The 25,317-nt window shown below is 41.0% G+C and overlaps 1 protein-coding gene across 1 annotated transcript in view; it reads left to right on the forward strand.

Moving 5' to 3' along the window:
• Positions 1 to 25,317, forward strand: part of THSD7B (thrombospondin type 1 domain containing 7B) — a 2,208,177-nt gene that overhangs the window by 2,095,291 nt on the left and 87,569 nt on the right. Inside the window, exon 22 of the mRNA XM_085647534.1 lies at positions 11,910 to 12,055. Coding sequence (XP_085503660.1) covers positions 11,910 to 12,055 — 146 coding nt within the window. The remainder of the gene's footprint in view (positions 1 to 11,909; positions 12,056 to 25,317) is intronic.

Here is a 25,317-nt window from a genome sequence, read left to right on the forward strand (position 1 = left end):
ATAATGCACTTTGGATTTTATTATGTGTTTAAGACGTATAAATGTTGCAAGGACAATGTGTTACTGTAGCTGTTGCAGCTTTTACCTTTTTACATAACATCCTTCATCATGGTAGCAGAAACAGACTACTTGGTCTTAAAGATGTGAGCACTTCCTATGTTTAACACTAGAGACTATGCTTTATGTGAACTGTGCTAATTCCTTCCAGTTAGCATGGATGGATTCTGTTTGTTTGAAGCTTAGTTTTTATTTAATACATAAATATATATATAGAAAAACACGTGTCAGTGTTTGCAATGGCAGTATAGTAGCCAGTGTGCGTTTCCTAGGAAATAATTATTGTTTATCGCAGCAGTACACTATAATGCTCAATTCTCACAAATTGTCATAATAACCAATATTTATATCATTCCCAGCACACAACACAGTACAAAGTTATACTCTCTGGTCTATCTTGAGACACCAGTCATTCTCACTGAGCTACAAAAATGAAACAGAGTTGGGAAAATTTCAATTAACTATAAATTTAACATTTTCATGTATAAGGGACCTCGCCTTCAGGGTGCACACTGTTGATGCAAGCAGTAATGGAGAATCGTGTGCAGACAGACAGTTGTTGCTCATTTTACTTTTCAATGAAGACATAAATAGATCAAAGAAATCCTACTTCACCAGCTTCTATCATATGTAAATGTTCTTCAAACAGCTAATCTCCTTTTTGCAGGCATGAACTAAAAGTGCTGAAACTTTGGAAGAGTTTTATTGACTTCTAAATGTTTAACTCTAGGAAAAGAAGACTGACATAAAATATGTTCCCTTATATTGTAGGGTAGGATGAGCTCATTTGCTTCCCGTAGTGAAAAAAAACAAGCCCAGTTGTGTTACGGTGTTTAACATCTCTGGGTGGAAAATCTGAGCCTTTGCTCAGCGCTATAAAGTAGTATAAACATTTTAGTAGTGACACAATGCTACTCATAGTGGTGTTCTTTCCACTGTTGCAAATCACAGGCAGCAGGGGGTGAATTTGACATCTTTTTTCTCGGTATATGCCTTTTTTTTTAGGACATTATGTGAAATTGAATGAAGTATTCAAACAGTGCCTAGTTGAGTGCACACCTAATGTACAAAAGCCATTTGCTATACTGGCAGGAAGAGTGGTTTGGGCAGAACATTTCTCTTAGCTGCAGTTTTTCTGTTGCCACAAGAAATGTTCTGCTTTCCCTTGTCTCCCATAAGTGAAAATCGCACAAAATTTCACAAGCACAATTTTTTAATCACTGAAATGTTCCTACTGTGAAATACACGAACGTCATAAGGTTTTATTATAAAATAAAACTTTCGCGTTGGTTCCAGTTATCACTTTCACGCGTACCTCGATCTGTTGTCATTGTTGCATCTGACTTCACACAGGTGGAATCAGGTAATCTACTCTTGTGAGTGCATTTTGGGTCCGAGGTCCTCAATTTCAATAGTACATCCAGGCATCTAGCATTACATTATTTAACCTCTCTAATCTATTACTTTTCTTTAATAATGTTAAACTTGTTGTTGGTGTTTAATGTAATATGGTTTTTACTACACATTTTTCTTTCAAATTGTTGTCATAGTTCAAACTATGCTTCAAAATATTTCCCTCATTTCAGTGGTCTCTCGTTAAACAGTTTATTTGCGTCATTTGATTAAGTGAAATAAATGGAATAACTAATTTACCAAAAAAGATAAAACAATTAATAAACGGGTTGAACAATTAGGCTGTAAAACCAAGGTGCCATATGCCTTTTTACAAAACACTAATGGTGTCTATTTTTTACTTGTTTAACAAATGTGTGAAGTGTGTCTGAACCCTCTATAATTACTTGCTTTAATCATCTAGGTGCAGGTGTATTCGTTTATTATCTAGGAAAACCGAATTTTAGACGCAGTAATATGTTAACTCTGTCACTTATTTATACATGCCTGGGCTAGGATTTGACTGTGAACCTCAGACACCGATGCATTATTTAGTTGTTTATGGAACGGCACTCTGATCACATATGACAGTAATTCATTTGTTGTCACTTTTAGTATGTGAGTGCATCTTTCTGTTATTCATCGGTGGTAATTTCACTGTGATGTCTCAGTGAAATCCCAATCACACCCATGGTGTTTCACCGAAATCATTCAGTTTAAGCAAGCACGTAACATAGTGGTTAGCGACTCTTTACTACAGGTCTGTCATATACCAAATACTGGGCATGAAGAAGCTTAAAAAACATCATTTTGTCCTCTCTTTTTTTGGGATCTACAGAATTGGAATGCAAAAATGGTTAGAAAATACAATACATGCCTTATCATTCTCCTGTAGAATGCCATTATGGTAAACAATTGAAGTGTTGAAAAGTCAACAAGTTTCAAACTATTAACAATAATTTTTGGTAGTAGTATTTTCCCTTTCAGGAAAGCGGAACCGCACAATCATTGGTTGTTTCTTTAACAATCTTTTACGTGTGACAATAATATGTTTCTGTGTTCATCTGTTATCCGGGTGCTAATCTCTTCTTTCTAGCACCTACTACCAAAAGGTGCCATATGCCACAACCCGAAGGTTAGACAAGCAAACAATTTTTTATAGTAATTGAAAGAAATATGTAGCACTCCCTTACATTTAATTAGAGCAGTCACAATCAAAATATAACACAATCCAAAATGGCTTATTTTTTACCAAGCCTATGATCTCCCATATGTTGGTATACAATACTACTCAAAAAGCAGACTCCACATTTCTGGCTTGTCTTCACAAATGTATTCCTTTTTCTTTTTCTTTTTGGTGGTACATCCAAAACAGAACTGCCTGCCAACACGTGTTTCGTCTCCCCTTAGACTTTGTCAAGGCTATCAAAAACCTGCAAATATGTTTTATTTACACATGCTGTGCTTTTGGACATTTTGTACTGTCCCATGATTGCCAGGGACAGCCACAATGTGACGTGCTCATGATAAGAAATCGTCAATGATGGTGTTCCTATGTGGTATTGGTGCGTACACTGTTGTTGTGCAACACACAACATGCAACGATCATCTTGCACACGATGTCCGGGCTGTACAGGAGCTTTCCACCTGTGCCGTCCAGGCACCTGAAGCATGACTTCAACACGCCAAATGTGCGTTCAACGATGCCCCTGGTGCGTATGTGGGCTGCATTGTACTGCATCTGGTTGGGTGTGTTCGGGTCTCGGAGGGGTGTCATCATCCAAGGGCAGAGTGCATATCCTTGATCACATGTGACAGTGCAGGGAGAAACGAGTCAATACTTGGTTCGGCAGGATGTGATGGAAGGCTCAATAATCCAGTGACCCCTGTGCTGGCTGTGTGTGGGGTGAGTGTAAGCCAGCCCTCAGGGAGTAGCTGGTGCTGGCAACAACTCCAACAGTCATCGGGCACTCAGAAATGCAATGTCAGAACAACAAGGGGAATGACTTGAGTCGCACAGGGTTAGTGACCCCGGATGCACAGCGGCTGACACGGGCCCACCGCCATGGGACGATGACCTGCAGGAGACTGGGGTAGGGTCATGAGGGCAGAGCAGGGTCTCGTATGTGTCATAGGTGCTTCCCGCGGCATGTCTCGGGGGAGAATGGGAGGTCTACCCCCAGGGCATGATGCGAAGGGCACATGCCAGCTATGTCCGACAACATGGCGGATTAAATGCCACAGACTCATGCCAGGCACAAAGTCCATACCTGCCCATTGCTGATGACAACCCCCGGGCCACAGGCTCAGACACCAACGATGTTCCGCCGAAGGCTGACGGTCACACAAGGCACACAGGTTTAGTGGCACCAGTGCTGTTAGGGGATTTTGCCTACGATGAGGCGTGTCCAATGATGTGACTCCTCCACATCTTACCCAAGACACAGTTCCACATGTGTGACCTACTGGACCGCAGTGTAGGCCTGAGGCAGCGGTCAGCACGGGCTGTTCACCAAGAGTTGCCGACTTAGGTTGGATGGCCCCACCAGCCTGCGTAGTTCAGGTTCAACAGGGTTAGTGGCACCATGTGTCGCAGGCCTGCGATATGGAATTATGCATCACTGATCAGAGGGAGTCTGGTGCTGTGGTCGCTGCCACGGACTTGGGGTCACTGCCATTAAGGACTCTGGACATAATTCCACATGTGGGACCTACTGGGCCGAAGGGGACACCAGTGGAGTATGTCAATGAGAAAGGAGTAATGTGGGCCAGCATCGGGGGGCCAGCGATGGTCTGCGGAGGCTCAGAGGTCGCGGGACTGGTGCTTGGAGCTTACACCAGCACGTTGTGGGCCCTCTTTGACATACAACGGTGTCGGCAGGTGAGCAGTGCGGCCTTAGAGCAGTGGGGCGGGCTGGCCTGGTCTGGGTATCAGCGTCCTGGGGTGCAGCAGGCGCACAGGGTCGCAGGCCCCGCTGCTCACGTGGCAGACTGCGAGGCACCGCGCTGTTAGTGACGTTGGCCTTTCCGGGAGAGAACCACGCTCTGCGCCATGGGGTTTTTGTCCACACCCCTGCGTAGCCCTGGCATACTCAGGGCCAACTCACTACGCTCACACACAGAGGGGGGGACGCAGCAAGCAACATTTCCGCTATCTGACCCATGGCCTGGAGTGACATGGTTGCATCAACTGTTCACTACTCTCCAGTCACCAGCAGTTGTGGTCTGCATGGAAATATCAGTGGCTTGCATACCCATATCTGTCCTGCACATCCACGCCTCACTTGTCGTTGTGTACATTCCCATTCACGGGTCACTTGCATCGTTCGCACATGGCTGCATTCCGCATCTCCACACATTCAGCTGTTGTGTGGCTGTGGTGCCATGATATAGCTGTATTGTGTGCGGGGGTAGCCCAGGATCACCATGGAGTAGTATTGTCGTGTGTGGTAGGTGGTCATGTTGATTGACATGTTGTATGTGGTTTGGTCACGTGTGCATTCCCACATTTGTGCGTTGTGTGATGGTGGCTTTGAGGTGTGTGGTGTGTTGATTTTGCACTTACCAACGAGCAGTCCAGTTCCATATGTGCCATCCTGGAAGCACTGGTTGATGATGGACTGTTGGAAGATGTAGGAATCGAGCTCACTGCCGGGATAGTTTGCGACGACATTGGTGAACACTTCCCGGTGGTCCACTATTGCCTGCACATTGATGGAATGCGTGTGCTTTCTGTTGCGGTAGTGGTGTACAGTATCCGTAGGGGGCACAAGTGAGACATGTGTGCAGTCTATTGCCCCCAACACTGCTGGGAATCCAGCTATGGCGTAGAAGCCTTGTCTCCTGCTGTTGCTGTGCAGTGTGGGAGAAGTGAAGGTACTGGGGTATGAAGCTGATGATGGCATCCAGAACAGGTGTGATGAACTTTGATAGGGCTGGCTGTGATACCCCACCGGCAGTTGTTGGTTGGAAGGTACCAGAGGCCAACAGGTGCAGCACAGCCAGCAACTTTGTCTGTGGAGGGATGTTGTTTCTCCGCTGTGTTGGGACCATCAACCTGTGGGCGATGTGGGTCATAATTCGGATGATGGTTGACCTTTTGAGCCTGTAGTGGGCAATGACTTCCTCGAGCGTTAGATCTGTGAGAGTGGTGCGTTTTCGGTAGGTCTGCTGTCTTACACTGCGCTGCCTCTGTGGTGGCCCGGGGCAGGCGGGTCCGGGTTCTGGTGGTGGTGGCGGACCTGTGGGTGGTGGCAGTGGGTGTTGTGGCTCCGAGCTGCATGATGAGTAGCTCCATGGCGTTGTTTGTTCTTCGGGTGTGGCTGTGTACGGGGCTCCATTGCCTACTGCAGGTAGTAGTCCGGCTTTACACCTGCAGGAGGCAGGTGTTATATACCTGCTGCTACCGCGGCTTATCGCGTGGTTTTGACTCGCATCGCGGATCTGGCAGTTCGTTGTGAAAGTGGTGTTGTGTTTTTTTTCATGTGTTTTTGCACGGGAACGCCTACTCTGCATCTTATTAGGGTTAGTTGGTGGTGTCCACCGTGGAGATAAATTTTGGGGCAGTTATCGCAGGAATACTGGCGTTGTCTGCAGTTTGCACCAGCTTGTGATTGGGGTGTTAAATCTATCTCCACTTTTGATGCGTTAAAGTGAAGATAAATCGGAGATAAGTACTTGTGAATATCCCCCTTAGACTATAACCAATTACCACATTTTTCACAGAGGTTTAGAGGCAGCGATTGTGGTAAGAGAGAGGTAAGAGTTCCGCACAAACAAAAATAACTTCCTCCTTAAATCCTGCTTAATTTTCACTTTGTAAACAATGTACATAAGTAAGCTTAGAGAAGCAAAAATATGTTTGAAGTCCTGCAATTTGGAAAAAGGTTTACGAATCCTTAAAAATTGAAATCTACATAAAACGCAGGCCTATGTCTAATGTCTTATGGCGATTCAAATTTTAATTCAGAGAAAAGCAACAAACCCGCATCCATAAAAATAGTCCTACATATGGATACACAGTCATACCTTTTTCGACTTTACAAACATTTTCACTAGTTCACCTGGAAAACTATGCCTGGTCCAGGTTTCCAGATGTATGATGGTGAATGTCTTGTTACAAATTCCCTGGCCTTACATTACATCAATGAATACTTTTTATAGCATAAACATAAGTACTGGGGAAATGGTGCCCATTGTGCAAATGCACATTGGTTCTTTTAATTTGTATCCAAGGGGAAACATATTATCTGTGCAGAAACCGTTCCTGTACATTTCCTCCAAGTTTGTAGGTGATCTGTTCCCCTACCAGTCCTGAAACAGAATTGACTGAAGCCGTTTTGTCGGAATAAATCCTCAACCATTTCCAGGGAGAGAAAGGAGTGGATTGAGTTTGGGACTTCCCACAAACATACAAGAATGTGTGCATTACCAAACCTACAAGGCTCATCATACCTTGTTCTGGCCACTTTCCACAGGTGGGAGTTAATACTGCACATTTGTTTGACACTTGTGGTGGAGAAATGCCCAGTAGTAATCTATGGATGCCAACATTCATTTCTCAAATTACTGACAGCTGTATATGTATATTTATATCCAGAAATTGGGGATTGCCCGAGAAATGTTTGTGAACATGACCCCAGGTAAAATATGGCATGTAGAAGTGCAGTTTATTTCTGTACATCTTCTTTATAATAACAACAGATACACAAGTTTGTCATTTTTTTTATCAAACTTGTCTTCATGTTACATGTGCAAAGCATTGAATGACTTGTGAGTCTATTTTACTTTATTTCCAGTACATTTCAAAACATGTCTACTTCTTTAATAATTCAACTGACTGCAAAGTCATGTACCCCAGTGGCTAAAGGGCATCATTTTTGTGACAGTGACATGTTGGCTCAGGCTGTATAAATGGGGATCTATCCAAAAATATTTGCAGATCTGAATGTGCTGTGTCAATCAAGAAAAAATGAAAATGTATTAATGTGTAGAGTACACATGACTCAAAGTTATAATGACAGTACAAAGCCATGTATGTGTATCATCATATGTGTGTACTGTGCACAACAGATTACACAAATATAATGTCCACATGAACAGGTGGCCAGGAATTACAATGCAAATCAGCTGAATTAGGTACTTTTGCTTCTCTCTTAAATCTCTGGCAGTACCTGGCATAGCAGCAAATAATCACTTTGATAATTGCCATCCGCTTCCTAGCAGAGGTAGACTGGTGGGTAAAGCTGCTGACTTTGGAACTTGTGGATCTGGGTTTCAATTGCTGATCCCAGCACTTGACTTCACATTGTGTGATTCTGAGAAAATCACTTAATCACACTATGCCTAGGAAATGTGAAGTGTAATGCAATTGTGTGGTTTCCACTTATCATACACAAGTGCTCTGCTGCGCCCTAACTAGGTTTGCGCTATGAAAATACCATACATAAATACATTAAAGAACTCCAATACGCACAATATCTTTCTGAAGGTCAAACTTTGACATACTATCAAGATGACTTTGTATGGATGATTTTTTATAAATTAAGATCTCAATTCTTTGATGAAAAGCAACAATTGACTTCGCTTGGTTGCTCAGGGAATTATATCTCTCATGGCATTTTACTATGGTAATTCATAGCACGTGAATGCCGAATGTGTAGTGTTTCCCAATTTTTATTTTGATCAGATAAAAGATTTTCTGAAGCTAGATTGCAATCATTGTGTATTACATCAAACTATTTGAAGTACAGCTATTGTAATATTTTCTCATCTTGAGTTTTACTGAGCAGACATAAGACCAACTACAGTATTATTATTTTATAAATAGATTTGATTACCTAGCTAACACACAAAGGAATATTGCACTTACTTCCACAATACATTTTTTTATTTTCATGCTGCCTATGTAACACTAGCTTTCTGTTGTGCTATGTAAATTGATCAGGATTCGAAAAAAATGATGTAATAAAGATGCCATATAGACCCTTTTTACAAGTGCACGTCAGCTATATCCACCAGTGTAAATACTGCTCTGAGCCATTCTTTTTTTTTCTAGTGTCCCCAGGCCTGGAATCACTATGTTCACAAACTTCTACCCTGATAATTATTGGCCCTCAGACACTGGGTCCAGACTTTTGTTCAGAGCTGGGTGGGGGGGCAGTGGGCATCTGGTCAGCTGGACTGGGGTTGAAAGGCAGCATGAGGTGAGCTCCCAAGCTCTGTGCTACAGTTCTAATTGGCATCCTGTGATAATAAGCAAATTATAGCATTTTATAGCCAGCAAAGGCAGATACTTACACAAATACTGGGCTCAATGTATGAACAAAAATGTGAATATTCTCCTGTAGCATTACTGCAACATATCAATCTACTTTCTTTTTATAATGAAAATTACAAACTTTCCTAGGAGAAGCCCTGCTCCTGGAAGCTGTGATTATGCAAATTATTCTATATTAGTAAATGTAACAAACATGTGTATAAAGTGTTGATGTAATATAATCGTGTGTTTGCACTAGACAACTTTTTATTGATATTCCATTGGAAGATTTTATTTTTCTATGTGGTGAAACCTCTTGCCCTATGCCTACAAATGCTTTAGAGATGATCACTCCGGTTTACCGTAGTTAAAAGTGGACTTACTTAAACCTGCAGCCCTTTTTAGTGTGGAAAAACAACTACAAAATGCTTGTTAACACCCACTTACATGACAGTCTTGTGGTGATCAACTCTTTATGAAAATATTCCCCATTCCTAATTTGCATCATAATGATGGAATTTTTGGCATGAACAAATCCATATCTCGTGAATAATAAATTGAATTGAATTGAATTGGGATTGTATTTATAGAGCGCAACTATCACTCCGCGAGGAGTATCTTGGCGCTAATAAAAGTACATTTGTGTCAATAAAGAATGATGTTGGGACAACTATGTGTCACTTAAGTGCTCTAATAGTGTTCATTTGTGCCACAGTACCTAATAGAGAAGCCTTCAACTATTAAGACAGCCAGAAATATGTTCTACTGAGCAGCAAGAATATTTTATATGTGCATAATTACATATGCATAAGCCCAGCACTTTTACTTTCTAAGTTCTAATAAACTATTTACAACTCACACACTGCCTTCCTAAAATGTATATCAGTTTTCCAGGACTGGTGTCCAATTAAAGAGTCTTGACAGGACATTTTGTAAATATGGATATGCATGGATGCAGCAAATATGTGACATATAGGGTGTCGTATGTAATGTATTTCCAAACTGCTTGGGGCCTCAGTCTGACTTACCTCGAAAGTAGACATCACTCTCCCCGCCTACCGGGAAGGTTTTCTTAGCAACTAAAACCCTGCATCTTCAACATTGCCCTGACACCATTCAAACCTGAATGTCCAGGGCCCACCTGAAATTAAATCTGATTAATAATGAGTTCATCAATGGAGACAAAAAATGGAACACCTTCACCAACAAGGTATCAGAGTTTCTACATGAATCCTGGCCCCTCCTTCAAAGAGCATATACAATGGAATTCCAGGATGATTTAGATACAGATTAGGCTCCTTTGTAGGGTCAAATCCTAGTTATGAGTCCACGGCACAATGCAGGCCCTCTCTTCTTTGTAAATTGCTTTATACACTGGACTTCCTACTAGTCCCTTACTTTAGTCACAGTTAGGGATCAGGATGAGCGCTTGCCCAGTGAGGATCACCACTTTGTTAGCTCCTTGCATCTAGTTTCACTAAGTCCTCCTCCAGCTACATCCACCAGAATTATCTTTTTAATGGACTATTTGTGAGTGAATTCTCAGGTTAAAAATTATGTATTTTATATTCTCGTCCCACCAGTGTAGTATTAGATTATATTTAATTCAGTTAATTGTTTAAAAAACTTTGCCCTCTTCAGAAAGGTTGTAACATTGTGTAACATCTTCCTGAAGTTGAGAGAAGAAAATTTTGAACTGGCCAGCTGAAGTGCACCCAGTAAATACTTCTCCCTGTTTAATCTATATTTACAACAGCCACAAAAACTGGGGCATTTAGAATGTGGCTCTCAGTGATGTTCCCAGAATAGACATGTGCCCCTTTCATGCTGGGCATAGTTAGAATTTAGAAAAAGATGTGCTACTTGCCTCTGCTTGGACAAAGAATAAGACTTTGTGTTGCAGAGCTAATGCTTCTGCCAAGGCACAAACTAGGGGTGGGAGGAATGTTTCATTCTACCCCTGGAATTGGTGCAATTTTGGTCACTCCAAACTACTCCTTAATGCAGAGTTCCGGACAAATTTTGCCAATTGGCGTGTGGCGGAATTTTTTTCCCAGTGATGCTCCAGAAAACGACAGCTGGCGAGATTTGGTTTTCCCTACCACAATTTTGAAACAAGGGTGGCTACGGGAAGTCATGGTCGGCGGACTACCGTTCAAGTAGATTTGCTGCACTCATGTAGATTTTCTGCCAGGCGACAGCAAAATGAACTTGAATGGCGGCACTTCTGCACAATGCATGGTGCCTTTCCTGCAGATTTTTCAGTGTTGCTCGCATTACCGATGCTAGATTGCAGCACAAGCTGCACATTTTCTGCTTGTTGGGGAAACTCCATGGAATCTCGCAAAGCTTTATGTAACTTTGTGGAATTCTGTGGAGTGAAACTCCACAAGTTTGGCCCACGCCTGCCACAAACGAAGTAAGCAGGATAGCACATGTTTACAATGTGCTTTGAAACGTAAAACACTGTGAACGCTCTTTTGGGAACCATTGCTCTCCTCGAGGAATGGGACCATGTTTTATCATAACAATAAGAAGCAATGACATGCAGCAAATACTTGTGATGACTCCTGCATTTACAAATGAGGAGGTTGCTGGGCTTTAGTCGAACACCTGCCTTTGTCATGTGCCAATCTTTCACAAAGGTGAAGCAGTCCATAGAAGACTGCTTCTCCTTTGCAAGAAGCAACTGTTTGCACCTGGGGTGTTATTCTTACCGCAGATCCTGATGTAGAACTTAATGTAGGGGTGCCCTCTAAAACCAATAGAGCCTGTCTTGCATTTTTGAAAAAATAAATTATCACTGGGAGGAGAGGCAACATATTTAGCTTGGTATGCCCCAATTTTGATAAATCGGGCATTTTGATGTTTGTCATATTCAGTGTATATTTTGTGAATTACGTTGGAGATTGACAAACATGCCGACAGCAATACACAAAAAAATTAATACCTTTAAAAATCAGTGTCTCTTCTGCAAGACAGTGAATAAACTGTGTATATTTTCAATTTATCCAATGGAGTGTTGTGGCGAATTGCACGTAAACCTATGATTAACTGCACTAGCTGTCTTAATGTCTATATTAAACTTGCTATGTACTTACCAAGTAAACAGTGAACCTGATGTCCACAAAATCATTGTTCAGACAACATGCAATGCAGTACAATAATGCATGCAGTACAATAATGTGTGTTCTTTGTTTAGGTCAGACTTTCCGTTCAAGGCATATCATCATGCCCTCTCAAGGAGAAGGTCGACCATGTTCTACCCAACTCACTCAATACAAAAGCTGCCCTGCCAACCCTTGCTATAACTGGGTTCTTGGAGAATGGTCTCAGTGTAAAGTAGAGGTAAGCTTCTTCTTTAATACACTTCCCATTGTCAAGAGTGTTGTAGATTAATGCATAGGCACCACATGTATACGACAACAAAGACTGAACAAAGCATATAATTGATCAAAGGACACCAGATATTTCTGACTAAAAAGGGTGAAATAAGTACCTAGTTATACAAAGTACAAAAATGGAGGTCTTTTAAGCTATGACATAGTCTCCATCCTGATGGGAGAAACTTAAAGGCATCAATACACTTCATGGAATTCAATTAGTAAATGTATTTGTAGACAAGCAGAGGACAGTAGAAATATGTGGGAAATAAACAGCATCAAAGTAAGTTATGTGAGAAAAATGTATGAAATAATGCAAAATACATTATCAATTCATTCCACAATAGTTACATATATACATAAAACAAATACGATTACAACCCTAAAATAGCACGTCAGATATTCCCTTTATACAAATTCGTATTGTGTAATATTTTTTAATAGTTTAAATTAAAACATTTAGCCAACAATCACCTAGCGCTAACTGTAAATATCTACTACATAAAATTACAGACTGGTTCAGGGTAATTAATCATTAAGAAATTGTATCACTTTTACTTGAACGGAAACCAAGTTCATGTTCTACCGTAGTTTCTAAGCAATGAAATAAGTCACGGTGTCCGATATTTTCCATACAAAGGGCAGAAATTAAAGGATATTGAATCTCAGATGCCTACACCCAAGCCACAGAGGGCAATCCTTCACATATTGATTGAACTAAGCCATTTATTTGAAAATATCAAGAGGCAGAGTCCTAAATTTAAATGTCAAATACACATGTCTAGAAGAATCTGGACAGATCTTACCTTGGTAGATCTTGAGAACAAAAGTGTTTTCATAATACAAGAAATCGTGTATTAAGAAGTGAAATGTGTTAGATAGAAACATAAAGCAGTCACTGGCATTGCTTGTCAGAAAGCAAAATACAAGAAACGTGCAATGTGTTTTAAAGACTGTGTGTATCATAGTAAGTGACTGATTAATTTTTATGTTGGATGTCAACTAATCATTTCACTGTAATCTGGATTCTAGATGTGGTCAGAGCATCAATGTCTTCTAGTAAAGTGAGTGGCCCCAAGTTTTTGCCATAAATGGTATTTGATTTTGCAGCCCAAAAAATTGTAGTGAACAATGATCTGTCTAAAAGTACTATTGTGTAGATACAAGAGTTACATCTCTGTGTAACACTTTTATAACGTCATAACACAGTTGAATCACGAGTGTTACCAACAATCATACTTTCTGTGTAATATTAACAAGAAATTCATTTGTTTATAAGTGCCAAATGTTATTCTTTGCCTATGCACAAGAGACAGTGCCAAAAGATAGTAATTGCAGCATGCATCAATTTAACTTTTCTTCTGAATGAGAGTGCAAATGCTGGTTTGTGGCTTCAGAAGGTAGCGCCTAAGTGAGTTTTAAATATTTTTGAGGGAAGCTGTTCACGATGCATACTTAGAACATACTTAGCCAATGTGACTATCATATTGATATACCTGGAAATCTGTGAACATCGTTTTCATGATTATCTGATGCTCACATTGATGTAAATTGAACCGGATGCACTGAAGAATGAAGGTGGTATCAGTAAGATACTGCTGTTGGACTACAAACCAAGCATTGTACTAAGAGATGAATGCAGTTTTAGGATTTTGTCAATAGTATTCCCATATTGGCCTGTGTGAGGAAGAAGACCAAGGTAGCCTGTCTTTCTCCTTTTAGGACTTTCGTACTTATACATAAAGATTTTATTTTAAAAAGTGGAGTGTCTAATTTATATGACAACACACAGTTTTTCGCAATTGTTTGCTCTAAGACCAAGTTTTCTAAGCAATCATGAAGATAAACTAATGAACTATTCCAACACTTGGAACAGCTACAATGAGTATTATATCTGTAGAGCAGCATATCATGCTTGATCTTGCAAAACGGTGTAATTCTGCTTATGCGGCTGGATGGTCAGATGATGATTCTTTTACGCGCCGATAATTGAGTCTGTGAACAAAGCCTACCTACCATACAATTGCCGTGAGGGGAACGGCCAGCAAGGGGGTCCACTCGCCATCTTATCATCTACCGCAGCCTGCCGTGAGGGGAACGGCCAGCGTGGACCACATCCCCCAGCAGCCCAACGCTCACCCCAGGCGCGTACCTTCGACGTCAGCAGGCAGCGCCGGGGGAGCATAAAGCCGTCTCTGGTGCCCCGCAGCGTGGGACGTGCGCGGGTGTCACCCGGGCGAAGCCCGGCACAAGGGCGGGACCGTCTGTGGCCGTCGGAGGCCGAAGGAGGCTGGGCTGGGCCCTGTTATTTGGTCTCAGGGGTCGTTATTTGTGCATCGGCCGAGTTCGAGTATCAAAGGCTACCTGCTGCTAAGGTAATGTGAGGACTTTTGCTGTTCATTGCACTTAGTTGTCCGCTGGTGGTCACATACCCGTGCAATTGGGTACCCATAACTTGTGTTGCACAATGAGTAAACTGAAAGGCGTAGCTGGCACCCTGGATGCTTTCATTATAAGAGCCGAGTCACTTTTGTCCCATGAAGTTCATCTGACTGAAAGAAGGCTGTCCTTGGACCCTGCCACGCTACAATCACGATTGTCCTTGGCCGGCCCTGCTGATGTCCACACAACATGTTCGCAAACATTAAATATTTCACCCAATACATCTATGGCAATACGTGTCCTTGCTCCCCCTAACACATCTTTATTATCTGAAGACTCTTCTAACATGCCCGTAACGCCTGTTTTAGACGTGCCCCGCATTAACACCAGAGGCAATGCAGCTAAGGCACAAAGGACCATCAAGTCAAAAGTTCAGCCCCATAAGAAAAAACATGCTGCTTTTCCAAAGCCCAATCTCAAAAATGTCGAAAGCTCTCAAACAACCGGGAATACACGTCTTGCAGGGGCTACCACCATGAACTCAGTTGCTACTCAGACAGTCGACAGCTTTGAACCCATGTATCAGGGGACTAATATAAGTGTTGTGGGGGGAGCCACACAAACAGGGATTGATATGGCAGCCATAGAGTCCGCGCTGGCATCTTTAAAGGATGTGTTTGATAAAAACTTTGAACTGCTGTGGGGGAAACTCAACAAGTTAGATTGCACTGGGGACAGGCGAAGAGGCGGGAGGCTGAATAAAGATTATGAAGAAACAGGACGAGGAAATAATGTCCCTCCAGCGGTTAACAAACATGGGCTTGCCATGCAATGTATGGATGTTACTCCTGTCTTCATAGCTAAATCTCCCGTTACAAACCCTAATATTCCCTCCTGCAATCAAAACAATCAACTTGGGCCAAATGCTTGCACCACCCAGAGGGGAGGTTTGGGCATACTTCATATGCCTAACATTAATGACGTCAATACTACATTAGGCAGTTTGCATTTTAATTTGCCCCAGCAAGGAACTAGTGGGACCGATCAAAATATTGTGGCTATGGCTTACCCTAGAGATCCACATCTGAGCCCTAATACAGATGTGTTGAGCCTGCCACCAGCCTCCAGCCCCTATGTGTTAGTACTGGCTGGTGTTCCCAATCTCGCCAAGGGACAGATGGAATCTTGGTCAGATCTCCGTAACAAATCTGTAGACTGGCTATGTAAATATAATAATTTCCATCCCTCCTCAATGGATGAAATCATCATGGCAAGGAGAGTAGGATGGGTTGGTCCCTCGGCGAAGAATATCAGTGGAGATTGTATTGTTCTTAATTTCCGCAAACCATATATGGTTCGCCACCTACTTAGAATACATGAGCAATCCTTTTTATCCCATACCGATATCTGCGCACTTCCTTTAGGCTACTTTTATAAACCATCAGCCCTTCCGCTAAGAGATACTAATGTAATACCCCTGGCAGTTAACAGGCTCCATGCACTTTCCAACTTGGATGCCCAGGACTGACAACAACTGTTGCCAACTAATCTGCAGGCCCATGAGGGGGACCATCCAGACATTATACTCCAATCTTTTAAAGCTGATTTGGTATTATCTACGGCAAACATGGGAGCTAATTTAAGCATCCTTAGTTGGAACGTGGCGGGGCTTCAATCCAGGCTCGGGGAACAAAACTGGTTACGTCTAGTAAGGGACCTAGATATAGTCTTGTTTCAGGAGACATGGGCCACCGAAGACATCCACATTGAAGGGTTTCACTGTTTCAGTATTGTAGCCCCCACTCCCAAACTAGGAAGACCATCTGGGGGCCTATTTATTGGGATCAATGTGGCTGCAGGTGGCAGTTTCAAGGTCCTCTCAACCAACAGTAGCAATTTTCAAGTTATCCTTTTTAAAAGGAAAATTAGTATATACCTGGTAAATTTCTATAATAACGATTTTTATTCAATCCCTAATAAGAACTTCATTGGACTTTTCGATTTTATCACCAACTTGGATACTCAACAAAATATGGGGAGATCTACCGGGATTCTCTTGGGAGGCGATTTTAACGCTGCAATCAATGGTGCAGCGTATGCTAAAGGCACAAGTAATCACGGGCCCTCGCACCGCAGGGGAGCCGAGTTGGCTTTGCTGCAAAAATCAAATAACCTGACCAATGTAATGGACCTGGTGAGCAGCGTGAACAATACTAACAGAAAATTACCAACATTTAGGGGAAGGGGCCGTCAACCATTGATTTTATGTTTATCTCCCCTTGCCTTGAAGATCAACTAATGGCCGCCGAAGTAATCGAAACAGATTACAGGGACCATAACCCCATCAGAATAATGCTGAGTTTTGCATCTCGGCCCGTGTTTTCTGTCAAATGCGGAGCAAAAAATCTCACACCCTCGACTAGTCTGGAAGGGTGTTGATAGCGGGGAACTTTTCAAAACGTTAGTCAGAAGTAATATGCATCTTATTACCTCCTGCCTATCACCGCATGCTGCACACTCTGAGATAGTTCAAGATTTCTCAAAATTGTGCCTAGCCACAAAAACACTCTGAAACCCACCTCATTGGCAGTAACCAACCCCAAATGGTTTGATCATGAGTGTGCACGGGCCAATAGAAGTCTCCGTAGGGCACTGTCCTCTAACCCAAGGTGTACCGCAGATGTGCAACTGGCCAGGAGGGTATATAATATTGCAACCCGTGAAAGGAAGGGAATCCTTCTGAATGAATGATGGGAAACCCTATCCCAAGCCGCAAGTTTAAAAAAGGGCAATATTTTTTGGTCCGCAGTGAGGGAGCTTCGATCAATGGACCAGTTACTAACTCCTATCAGTTGCAATATATCAAGTGAGACTTGGGTAAATCATTTCTCACAAATCTACGCAACCCCAGAAACAGTGCCCGATCAGCAGGACTATGGCCCCTTCACTGCCATTAAGTTGACTATTTTGGACATAGAAGAGGCTATTCAACAGAGTATAGGGAATAAAGCACCTGGCCCTGATGGGCTACCAATTGATTTAATAAAATGGATACCAGACTTTAGGGCCCCATCACTCCTAAATGTTTTTAACAGTATAACACACGCTAATATACCGGACACATGGGCCAAGAGTATCATTGTCCCAATCTTCAAAATGGGAGATCGGTCACAACCTGTAATTACAGGCCAATATCATTAATTGATAATACCCTAAAAATACTAGGAAGAGTGCTGTACAACAAAATCTCACTATGGGCAGAGGAAAACAATATCTTAGAGCATTGTCAGTTGGGTTTCCGTAGCAAGGTGGGCACCATTGAGCAATGTCTCAATCTCAACCTGGTCATCGGGAAATACACCATTGTACGGAAATCCCCAGTTTATATGGCCTTTATGGACCTGTCCTCAGCATTCGACCTTGTCAACAGGTCCAAACTCTGGGCAATCTTATTGGCCTATGGTTTAGATGAACCCCTGGTATACTTTTAGCCCACCTTCATAGAGATCTCCTGGCGCAGGTGCGGATTGGTACGAATGGTGCGGTCTCGGGCTGATTAAGGTTGAAAGAGTGGTCAGGCAGGGTTGTGTCTTGGCCCCCCTCCTTTTCATTATCTATCTTAATGGGCTGAACAACTCGCTCAAATCCTCGACCCATGATGTCCCCCTGATCAATGGCAAAAGCCTCCCCGTGCTATTATACGCAGATGATGCGGTTCTTTTAGCCCGCACTCCGAACTCTCTACGGAGACTAGTACGCTCCTTTGTTTAGTATATGGATAGTCTGGATTTACGTGTTAATTTTAATAAATCATTTTTAATGTCTTGTGGCCCTGGGAAGCGCCAGCTAAGCTCTATTGCAGTGGGCAATCAGAAATTGACAAGCACATGTACCTTTCCATATCTTGGTTTGGTCTTTGCTGCGAACGGCTCCTGGACTGAGCATTTTGCTCACTCCAGGAGCAAGTTCTCAAATGCCACCAATTCAATTCTTAGCCTCCCTCGCCCAAGGACACATGGCGCTTTATCTGCCATAATACATTTTTTTAAATTACAGTGTGTTCCAGTTGCGACCTATGGGGCTGAGATCTGGGGTACCGCAAACTGTCCAGGTATCCAACAGGAAGAAAACAGGTTTTGCAGGAAATTATTGGGCACCCCAATCTATACACCACAATACATCTGCCACAGAGAATTGAATCTTAATTGTATTTCGGATTTCATTTGTGCCCGCCCTGCCCTCTTTTGGCTGTCGATATGGAAGAATCAGGCTGCCTCCCTCTCAAGAGAGATCATTAATGACTGTCTCTTGTGTGATAAAGGGATGGAAATTCTCTGGTTAAATGGAGTATACCAAAGCCTATGCAGTGTCAACAAAGGGACCATTTTTCTTAAACCAACTATAGCTGACACTGTGCCAAAAAAGGTGCTCAGAGATGTGTTGTATTCTTTATACAACGAAGAAAGGACTGGCCTGGAATCTAAGAAACCTTCTGTTCTCAGATATATGTCTATCGCACAGGACTTTTATTCCTTACCCCTATATCTCACCCTACACACGAGCCATTGGGAAAGGAGCCTTTTATTTCGCTTAAGAGCAGGAACTATCAAATATGCACTATGTTTCCCTCTTGGCTATCAACATAATCTTGACCTTGTACCATGCCCTTGTGATGGGGTGAGCGGTCAATCAATCCTACATTTTTTTTTTTTTGTAAATATTATATTAATTATACATAGTGGTTATTAAACCCATTTTTTTTTAAAAGAAGGCCAATTAGCTTGGATAATGCCTATATTTGTTTAGTCTCTCTGGCAGATGAGGAATTGATTTTTCGCACTAGCACTTTTTTAAGATCTGCAATTAGAGTGCGTAATACCATGCCCGATCTCTGACTCCCTATCGGTTGGATGACCTTGTACTATTGTTATCTGGCATACTGTTTTATTTATAACAAATTACCAATGAAGTTCCTTTTAACTTGCTATGAATTGTCTCAGTGATATTTTTATAAATATTTGTGTATTGTGTATTGTCAATTCTTTGTTTATGTTCTTTATTAATATGCTGTACTTTTATGGGTATTAATTTACCCGAATAAAGTTATTGAACTGAACTGATTCTTTTACCCAATAAAAGATGCAAGCAGTCCACAGCTTGATGAAGATTTACCAGTAAGTAATTGGGCAGCCTGGCTTATTTTTCTTCTGCGAATGGAGCAATCGCGTTTCAAATGACATATCACTAACTAAACAAACACCGGCAAATACCTCATAACTGGTTGATTTGATCTACAGTCAAAGATCGAAGTTTGCTGCAGAACACACATTGAAGTTGAATCTTTCTGGATTAGAGATGTGTGGATCTTTCAAATATAGCTCTTCTAATTCAATACCCTTTTAATAGAATTGCTGCTCAATATGTAAAGCTGAGCCTGATTTTTTATAGCGATTGATATTTCTGCAGTGCTTGCTTTAAAAACACTTACCTTTAAATTAAAATTTTCCCATCTGTCCACGGGTAAACCAAATCTAATTATTGTATTTTGATTTACATAGAATTGTGCAATATTTTACTAATTTAAGTATTGTTGACTCACTAATACAACAACGTGGACCATGGGGAACAAATTTAACTAAATGAAACACCCTGGCGTGCCATACTAATAGTGTAGTTTATCATTACTGTTTTGAGATATACATATTTATATTGATTAAAAATATCTCAAATTGCTCCAGCTTTACTGGAGAAGTTAAAGAAATGCCCACTCCTATTGTGAACTGCCATGGGACTAAAGAGAAACAGATTCTCAAACCCTCTCTTTATTTATAATTGTGTCTTCCTACTATAAATTCATGAGTAAGTCACTTCTACTTACAAAAAAATATTTTTTAGCTGTGCCCATTCATATATGTTTGGAGACCTGCACACAGCAATTCTTTTTTTTTTTTTTTTTTTTAAATTGACACCCTCATAATTCTGACTGGTCAATATATACAGTCGGCCTTAATCATGTTGCAATTATACCACTTTAAAGAATAAATAAATATATCATCATAAATGTTAAAATACAATGATCCAAACCATGTCAAGTTGTCAACAGGCAAAAACTCATATAGTCCTATTCAGCAAAAACAAAACAGAAAAAAACAAAAAAGTATGGGAGGAAATTCCAATCTCTGCTTTAATCTGCTTTTGTCTTTTTTTCGCAATTCGCACACATTCCCACACCTGGAACGCATCACCATGCATATGTTTTCAGGTGTACTTCTGGAAATATTGTGTTATTATTTCTAAGAGCCCTACATAGAAGCGAACTCCACACAGGGGGAATGTGATTTCCTGTGCAAATGCATTTGTTTCCTCAGGTAGAAACCACTTTTCATCCTTCACCTTAATCAAATCTGAGGGTGATCCATTCCACATAGCAGCAGGAATAGGAGTTACTCTAGCAAAGAGGTGGAGTATATTTGAACCATATTAAGGGAAGAAAGGAGTTGGAGAGAAGTTTGTAAGTGCCCACGAACGTAAATGTTTGCTGCATTCGCAAATGTCTAAGGCATGGAAAGTCCACTTCCTTCTACCTGACTGGGATTTACTAGTGCTGATTTCTCTGCATTCATGGCAGAGGAATCAGCTGCAGCAAATGTCATATATTACCCATGTGAATAGCACCCATGGTTGCTATTTTTGCGCCCACATTTCCATTTTTATAAATAGCAAAGATTATTGTGTGAGTGCATAATGTTGACATTTTGTACTTTCAGTGATCGTCTGACTGTTCTTTTTTGTGCATACTAGCAGTGACATTGCTCCTAAAATGCACTTTCAAATTGAATGTTGCACCTGCACTTGATACAGTTTATTTATGGAGGTTATTTTGCACTGTGCGCAGTGCTAATTGTATTCATGAGCCTGGTTCAGTCATATTTGATAAAAACATTAGCCCAAATGAACCTCTAGTTTGCCAATGCATGCTATGTTTTAAAGCACATGTTTTATTGGTATACAATTTTGAAAAACTAAAGTCAGGTACTTCCATTGAAAATATCTCTCTCCAGCTCCTCGCAGCTGTAGACAGTACCTTTGAGTAAGGGTGGGTGAAAAATTCTGCTCCGCCGGCTGAGGTGGTGCAGTTTTGCCTAAAACACAGAGTTCCAGCCAAATTCCACCAACTACTGCGCGGCAAAGTTTTTCTTTGTGTGCAGCTCGCCAACAGTAAGCTGTCAAGTGCGATTGAGATTTGGCTTCCCTTAGCATGATTTTTGATTGCTAGGAGGACACCCGGTGAGATTTCCCCAACATGAGCGGTCGCAGGCAGATGCAACCATTCACGGTCAATATGTTGCCACTCAAGTAGAAAATCTACATGAGTGGCTGAAAAATCAACATGGTGTCATGCCATATTGAAGATCAATGCAGAAATAAACATTTCGGGGCTTATTTATGACCCCCTTGCGACACTTTTTTGCTGTCGCTGCATAACTTTTCGTGACTCAGCTGTGGCGTAAACAATACGCCATGATACACCATATTTACAAAGTGACGCATCTAGGCAGATGCATCACTTTGTAAATCTCTGTGCTAAATGATATCTGGTATAATGTATGCAGGGTGGGCATTCCCCTGCAAGAAAGCCTAGTAGTAGTGGTGCAGTGAAAACTAATAGATTTTACTGTGCCACTTCTAGGACACCACTGCGTCAAAACCTTACGCCTGTCTCATAGCAGGCATAAGGGTGATGTAGTGCAAAGTGTATAGCCCCCCATGCATTGCTGAAGTTGTGTTATGCTTACGACACGTCTCCAGCAATGTGTGAGTTTTGCGCCGACAGATACGTCAGGATTAGTGATGCATTTGTAATTCCTTGCAACATGAAGTGCTGTACAGTAAATATGGCGTATCAATGGTGTCACAAGGAGGGCTCAGTTAAAATGTTTGCATCGCTGTTTTACCTCAGCGATGCAACACTTTTTCATAAATGAGGCCCTTTGTTCTTAAAAGTGTTTGAAAATGTCTTCAGAAAACCCTTTTAATCATTAACCTCTACCTTGAAATTGGATTTTACAGATTTCTATAATGTTCTTTGTAACAGAATGTTAGAATCACACCAGTCCACACCTAATAACAAATGTGCTAGTTTTAAATAAATAATATTAAATGAAACACTTTTAATGATTTCACAGTTGCTGGAAATCTCTGCACCATGAAAACATTAAGCATGCGAACAATCTGTTTTGCTTCACACAACAAAAGTTATAAACTATTGAAAATCATAATTGCGTGCTTCTTACTGCGGGCCCCATCTAGACCTACATCCTTCTATGCTCTACGAGGCTGATGTGCTCTTTATCACAGAGATGAAAAACATTACAAGACATTACAAGGCAGGAGTACAAGAGTAAACCCTGGCATATAGATGCAGTGGCATAGAACGACCTTTTGAGAACCAACTCTAAGCTAACTTAATAGAATTCGACTTGAACTGAAAGTAGGAAATACTACTATAGCGTTAAATTAATACAACATCATAAATATATAGAGAGGAAACACTACCTATGGCATTTCAAATTATGCATGGAGAGCTGGTATTTAAAATAAACATCTTACTCAAACACAATAGTACAAAGTAGTTTACCGTATAGCTACTTGATTGTGTATCCTCCCGTAGAAAGAATGGCTAACTGTATTTTTACTTTGTTATACTTATAATATCAGAAATAGGATAATTTACATGTATCTTATCGTGATAGGATATAGATCAACAACTCTACTTTGGGAGCAAGCGCTTCTATTCACACTTTATATTTGGATTATTAGGAGGATCACCATTCTATCTTTGGAAATTGCACTTACTATGTACATAGGCACTTTTAAATTGTAGGACCATTTAATAAATTATCTGTTTCTTAGTATTGTTCTGAAAAAGGGAAAACAACATCATCTTATTTCTAACTGTTCAATCCAAGCATATTTGTCGCTGCTTATTATTTTTACAGGTATATTTTGGTTACACCAGTGGTGTTCCTGATGAAGGCGCTTTGGTCACCGAAACGTACATTGAGACAATCCTACCAAGGATTAGCCACATTTTAAGCCAACATACTGTTTTGTAATTTGTTGCTTGATATTGCAGAAATATAATTTCTGTGACCTTTTGATACATATCCCTATATCCTGTCATGATAGGATGATTAGACAAGTTGACTTAGTTTACTCATAGAATAGGACTTATTCAATGGAGTCATCAGTAATCAGTTTTGATTTTAAAATGTTTGCTAATGAAAAAGAATGGTGAATTTCATTTGTCTTGCTTGGTTCTCCTTATCTTACTAAATTTCAAAGTTAAATAGTAGGTTGCCTAAGGTCTTTATTTACAATATATTTTCCCTGCCTTGGGAGCGTTGATCATCAGCAGGGGGTCCTTTCTGTTCTCACCCATCTCACTTGAATGCAGAGGAACTCCACAGTCTTACTGGATTGCCCCCAATTCTGAAGCCTCAGGGCCATCAAAGACATCCTTCAATCCTGCAACAGCACCTGGACTCTTCCATCTCTGAGTCCTGCCCTACTAAGGGGTGCCAAACCAGTCATGGGCTTGCGAATGTGAGGTTCTGATGTGCAGACACATCAAAAGCGAAGCAGTGATGACTCTGCGCCAAATGAAACAGACTCATTGCCCTTCGGCGCCCACACAGGAGCAGATCGATGACATCACTTTGACAGACTGCACGGTTCAACAATGACAGACAGCGTGGCTCAACAATGACGCATCACATAAAGGGGTTCATTGACTAAATCTTCATTGCCTGCACGGATCAGAGCTGATGCATTGAGTCTTTGATGTTGCCTGTATGAGTACTGTAGCCGGTCTGCCTGCCATCGTGGTTGGCCTGAACTTTGCATTTACCCCAGTTCTGCATGACCCCATAGCACTACATTTTGATTTATTCCTTAAAAATTCATAGCTCCGGTTTTATTTATTGGATTTTTTTCATTTTGGTCTTGTTTTAATCATAAAAATATAATCTGGTTTTCTAACCCTATGTGCAGTATTTTTGTGTTGTTTTCCTTGTGCTATTGTGTGTGTGTTGCACAAATACTTTACACATTGCTTCTTTAGATAAGCCTACCAGCTTATGTTGTAGTGTGTATCTAGCTTACCTTGACTAGAGTGTTGGTTACTGATTGTACAGGGTGTATAATCTGACGACTAGAAATTCTATGTCTAACACCAGGGATTTTTGCAAGAATACACAAACACAAAATGTTATGAACAATTATTTTAACAGAATAGGAAACCCCTATATATTGTATAAACAAGAATATGTCCATCTGATGATAACTGTTCATAAACAGAATTGACTTTCTCTCAGGCCAAAACTAAATTAACAACTCACCCCATGGGGATAAGTATAAATATATCACATACTATGTATTAAAGTGATTGGATACACCTGATAACAACCCTGAAAGTAATACACCGATATTTAATGTGAACCAAAAGCATTGTTTTCTGTCACCTATGTGTGGGTAGTACATTCCTCACAGCCTAATTGAAGCAATTTATGAAATAAAAAATTACAATCAATAAAAAATGATTTTTGTGTTGGAACAAAATGCAATTAACAAAAGACAAGGGACTCGAAAAAATATATCCCAATGATTTTGTGTCAAAAGTAACCATCTTTATGGTAAATAGCCTGATGAATAGTCTATCAAACATAATGTATTTATGGAGCCAAGTATTGCTTTTTTGTGAAATCGTAACAGTAATGTCCATTTCATTGTAGGATAATAGGTTATAGAGATATCAATTGGGTTTCCTTCCATCTATGTCAAGCT

The sequence above is a fragment of the Triturus cristatus genome, chromosome 3_2 (genome assembly GCF_964204655.1).
Source record: "Triturus cristatus chromosome 3_2, aTriCri1.1, whole genome shotgun sequence".
Taxonomy (NCBI): Eukaryota; Metazoa; Chordata; class Amphibia; order Caudata; family Salamandridae; genus Triturus; species Triturus cristatus.